This window comes from Benincasa hispida, chromosome 11 (assembly GCF_009727055.1).
Source record: "Benincasa hispida cultivar B227 chromosome 11, ASM972705v1, whole genome shotgun sequence".
NCBI lineage: Eukaryota > Viridiplantae > Streptophyta > Magnoliopsida > Cucurbitales > Cucurbitaceae > Benincasa > Benincasa hispida.
Genome location: NC_052359.1, coordinates 70,172,520 through 70,178,158, shown reverse-complemented (window position 1 = coordinate 70,178,158; position 5,639 = coordinate 70,172,520). Strand labels below are relative to the sequence as shown.

Sequence of the window (5,639 nt, the reverse complement as noted above, 5' to 3'; positions counted from 1 at the left end):
AATAAGTTGAAGTTTTTTTTAAAAAAAATATTTATTAAATAGAGCTAAATGATTATTAAACGAAACTTTAGTAGTAAAAGAAACTAATTTTCTTCGAGTCAACCATTCAATTTTCTACCTTACATTTTGTTTTAATTATGAAAAAAAGAAAGAGCCTTTAAAGTTGGAAACCTATTAAGACATGACCTTATTATTTTTAATACGAAGCTTGCAAAACTACCGAACAAATAATTTAACATCATATATTTCAAATTCTCAGGTTGATTCTTTTCTAACAGATTAAAATATTATATTATACTAAAAATGATATGCTTAAGCACTTTAAATATATATAATTTTGTGTAGCTTAGTCAAAATTACTACATAAGTACTTTTAATCCCCAAATATATGTATGATTCAAAATTTAAAATGTTAAAAACTCTACATAATTGAATAGTTATGCTCTTTTCTTTGGAAGTGAAAAAAAAAATCTCTCCATATCTCCATATTGTAATTTGAGAAAAAAAAGAAAGATTTGAAAACCTATTAAGATACCATTTTTTTGAAGTACAAAAATGGTTGTTTTTTTTTTTTTTTTCAATAAAGAATAGTAACAAATCACAAATTGAATCAACATGGAACATAACTATGAAAAAATGAGTTACAATTGAAGTTGACAAAGAGGACGACTTGAACTGAATCAACATGCAATAAAGCACAAATTGAATCAATAAAGATTAAAGCGTAGTTTCGGATTATTGTAACTTTTAAAATAATTTTTGTTAGCTTTACTTTTTAAAGAATTAAATTAAAAAGGAAGTAAAGTAATGTTTGGTAAATTTTAATTTTAAATTAGAAAAATTAGTTACAATTAATAATAAATTAATGTAATTTAATTATATGAATCAAAGTAGACTTATTATTTTAATTATTTTCACATTGATAATTAATTTATAATTTATTATAAGATATATATTTAAAATTTTATATGATTTGAATCTCAACTAATTTTTTTTAGTCTTAATTATTTGATAAAGTTTAAGAAAAATAATTGTTATAAAAAATTAAATCAATTAAAATTTAAAAATATATGTGAAAAATATATTAATACAGAATAATATTATTATAATAAATATAGGGTTGTTTTTAAATATAGAAAAATAAACCAAAATATTTACAAGATATAGCAAAATTTTAGATGTCTATTAATATCACTTATAGAAGTGTATCAATGTTTATCCGCGTCTATCATTGATAGTTCTAAAATTTTGCTATATTTTGTAAATATTTTCAATAGTCTTACCATTTGAAATAATTTTCCTTTATTTTTAATTGGTTAAGAAATTAGTATATTTTTTTAGAAAAGGTAAATCTAAAAACTGCTTTCACATGTTAGTTAAAATTTGAAAAGTGAGTTTCTTAGATTAATTAATAATTTAATTTGCAAAACAATAAAGATAATTAGGACTTTTCGTAAATCACTTTCTACGACTGTAAACGAAATCCGAAACAGAAACTAAATTTTATTAGGTCCATTGAAATTTGTTTGTAAAGAGGGAAAATGCCAGCAAAAGTTCTTCGTGGAGAGCTCCAACTTCACCATTGTGTTAGCGTTAAAGTCAACCATTACTCCAAAATTCATATCACCATCTAAATATTAAAATATTAAAGTAATTAAGGTTAAACATTCAAAATATTATGAATTTATTGAAATCATTGCGGATATTAAATATAGTTCTGTTGTATACTTTAGTCAAAAAAATAACTTTTTTCTTATGGATGACTCAAAGTGGAAGTGGTTGCAAGTTGCAATAAGTGGTTTTCGTGGAAGTCTAAAATTGTGTGCCATTAAGATCTTAAACACTATAAATATTGGTTGAGGAGCAACCAAAAATCCAATCACAAACCTTCCATTACTTCTCTAATTAAGCATTTATTGAATCTCCAAATATTCCAATGTATACTCTTGCCGTTTTCGTTCTTCTATTTCTTGCAATTCTCTTCAAATTTTTGTACTCCAATTTATGGGTTCCATGGAGAATTCAAGTCCACTTTCGAAAACAAGGAATAGTAGGACCTTCCTACCGTCCGGTCATCGGAAACGCCACCGATATCCGCCGTCTATACAAGGAAGCGAATGCAAAGGCAATTCCGCTAACTCATGATATAGTGTGTCGGGTGCTGCCTTATATTCACCGATGGTCCGAGGAGTATGGCAAGATGTTTGTGTATTGGTTCGGGTCGAAGCCGAGACTGGCGATATCCGACCCAGAAATGATCAAGGAAGTGCTTGCGAATACGGGTGGGCCTTTTAGAAAGGTCGGGTTCACTCCGGTTTCCAAGTTGCTCTTCGGAGAAGGACTTGTCGGACTCGAGGGGGACCAATGGGTCGTCCATCGGAGAATCGCTAACCAGGCTTTCACTATCGAGCGTGTCAAGGTTTAATAACGAATCTATTTAAGTTCAGTTTTTATCACACTGACATTGATATGACTAATAGACAGTGAGATTTGGTTGAAAATAACCCTTTAATTTTTCTTTTACATTAAAAATTATGTTAAAATATTTAATTAAAAAAAGGTCACAATTGACAGGGATGGTTACCAGAGATTGCGTTGAGTGTTAATAATGTGTTGGAGAAATGGGAAGAAATGAAAGGAGGAATGGAAGAGTTTGAATTAGATGTTCATAAACAACTTCGTCTTATGACGGCAGACGTAATTTCAAGAACTGCTTTTGGAAGCAATTTTGAAGAAGGCAAACGCATTTTCAATTTGCAAGAACAACAAATGCATCATTTTCTCCAAGCTGTCTCAAGTGTTTATATTCCTGGCTACAGGTTCATCATTTTCCTAATTTCTAATTTCTTTGTCCTTGTTTGGTAACAATTGATATTAAATTTCACTTGTAAACACACACAGATTTTTACCAACCAAGACGAACAGAGAGAGGAATAGGCTAGAAAATGAAACTCGTGCATCAATAAAAGCACTAGTTGAAAGAGAGAAAAACAGCAAAGAAAAGGAAAACTCAACTAATCTACTCAGCCTCTTATTGTCATCATACAAGAACCAAAATGGGGAAATAGAAACACTTGGAGTGGAGGAAGTCGTAAATGAATGCAAGACATTCTATTTTGCAGGAATGGAAACAACGGCCAATCTTTTAACTTGGGCCCTTTTACTACTAGCAGAGCATCAAGAATGGCAAGATCGAGCTAGAGAAGAAGTCATCAATGTCTGTGGCCACAAGACACCGCCTGGCGCTGATAATTTAACCGAACTTAAACTAGTAAGTGTTGAATCACCATTCAACTCATAAACTTAAACAAATATGAGAGACGATGAGTGTTTAATGATGCATATGTTTTGACAGGTGGGCATGATAGTCAACGAAACGCTTCGACTTTATCCTCCAGCGGTGATGATGATGCGGCGAACAACGAAACGACTGACGCTAGGAAAGGTCGACGTTCCAGAAGGTACACAACTTCAACTTTCGATAGTTGCAATCCACCATGATAAAGAACTTTGGGGAGAAGATGCAAGTAGCTTCAACCCTATGAGATTTAGTGAGCCTAGGAAACATCTAGCTTCATTTCTGCCATTTGGGTTGGGTCCAAGAATCTGTGTAGGACAACATTTAGCTCTGATTGAGGCCAAAGTTGCATTGGCTATGATAATTCAACGATTCTCTTTTACGGTTTCTTCGACCTATACACATGCCCCTATGATGTTTGTAAGCTTAAACCCTCAGTTTGGTGTTCAGCTCCTCGTTAGGAGCTTATGGAATTGATTATGTATTGTCTCTATTCAAATAATTACCTTGGAAATAACTCGATTTCTCTTCTACTTATTTTCCTTAATGAATAATTACTTGTTTGAAACTCACTCATTTTTGTCTCTATACATTTTAGATTATTATTGATTTGTTTTTTTTTTTTTTTTTTTTGGGTTAATTTCAATTTTTCTTAGTTATAACCATAGACTCTATAAATTGTTTCACCCTCAAACTTTAAATTGTAAGATTTGGATCTTCAAACTTTTATAAATGTTAAAATTGAACCCCACATGATAAAAACTAAACCCTCAAACATATATAATTATTACAATTTCTAAAATTATGTAAGTATGAGATTCCAATTTTAACACTTGTATAAATTTGATAGCTCAATTTTTATCGTTTAAAATTTGAAGGTATAATTGCGGCTATCCACGTCAGAAGTGGATTTTGCCTTTTTTTTTCCTTTAAGTTGAAGATTCGGTCCTCATTGGTAAGTTATTATTTAAGGTATTTTTCTAACTAATGAATTAAAACTTATTGGTACTAAAAAGGAAATAGAATTAAAACTGATAATTTTCCTTTAAGTCAACCATCCAATTTTATACCCTTATATTCTGTTGTAATTATAAAAAATAAAATCACCTTTTAAAGTTGGAAACTTAGCAAGTCATCAACTTGATTTGTTTTTTGTTTTTTGTTTTTTTTTTTAATAAACAAATATGAAAATTGGAAAGTAACGAAACCAATACATTAACATCATTTCAAGTGATTCTCCCCTTGATTTTTCAAACCAATTAAAATACTATATTAAATATAGTACTTAAAAAATATTATGAGTTAAAATTTCAATCTATCAAGCAGTTTAAATATAGTTTTGTATAGCTTAGTCAAAATTTGATCACCAAATGTATGTTAGATTCAAATTTTAAAATATTAGAAGAGAATACCTATTGCACGTTACACGATTATACAAACAATTTTACAGCATTCCACATAATATCAAACTGGAGTAAATACATAAGAAAAAGAACAACAAAAGGTTGGTTACCTAGTTCAATGAATACTACCTATATCCAAAGGGCAGAATGTCCAAGAAGATAACTTCACTAATATAAATGATGAGCAATTACAACTTAGTATTTATTTGTAACTACAAATTGATTACAGCGATTCCCTGTAGAGCTTAATCACTTAACTATTCATCTATGCTCTCCCTAGATGTAAGACTCCCTCTCTTGGTGATTTAGGCTCTTTCTAAGTATTAATATCAGTGAAAGACTTCTTAGGCTCCTCCTAAGATCAAGACTCCTTCTTCACAAGACTTAAGCTCCCCTTAAGCCATGATACTTCCTCTCACTAGAACTTTATCTTTCTCTCTCAACCGAAGACCACTTCAATTGAATTGCTTAGGATCTCCCTAAGCTTGAGAATCCTTTCTCAAGAAGTCTATTGATGAAGCGTACAACCAACGTGAAGTATGTCTCTACCCTTACAGCACAAACAAAATGGGCATTCCATGACACATGAAAAGTAGTAAATTTGGAGAGGAAAGAGAAAAAAGTCATTAAAGACCAAAAACATGCGATTTTTTACGAAGAAAAAAATGGAGTTTTTCAGATTTTCAAAATTTATGACAGTTTTTTTGTGTCATTAATTAATAACTAAAAAAAATAGTCATAAATATAGGAAAATGAAAAAGGCGCGATTTTGGTGCGAAAAGACGGAAAATTTCGAATTTTTTTACTATCATGACAAGTTTTCACGTCACCAATTTATGACTAGAATTAACGGTCGGACGGTTCTTTAGAGTCATTAAATTGGAAAAAAAAACAGGTTTGGAGGGAAAAATAAGAATTTTGAAGACTTCTATCACTTT

At 30.4% G+C, this 5,639-nt stretch overlaps 1 protein-coding gene across 1 annotated transcript; it reads left to right on the top strand.

Moving 5' to 3' along the window:
* Window positions 1-1,933: 1,933 nt before the first annotated feature.
* LOC120092203 (cytochrome P450 734A6-like) lies at window positions 1,934-3,775 on the top strand. Its single transcript, XM_039050441.1, has 4 exons — window positions 1,934-2,419; window positions 2,575-2,819; window positions 2,902-3,271; window positions 3,356-3,775. The coding sequence occupies exons 1-4, from the start codon at window positions 1,937-1,939 to the stop codon at window positions 3,773-3,775; spliced, it is 1,518 nt and encodes a 505-aa protein (XP_038906369.1). The 5' UTR covers window positions 1,934-1,936.
* The last annotated feature ends 1,864 nt before the right edge of the window (window positions 3,776-5,639 follow it).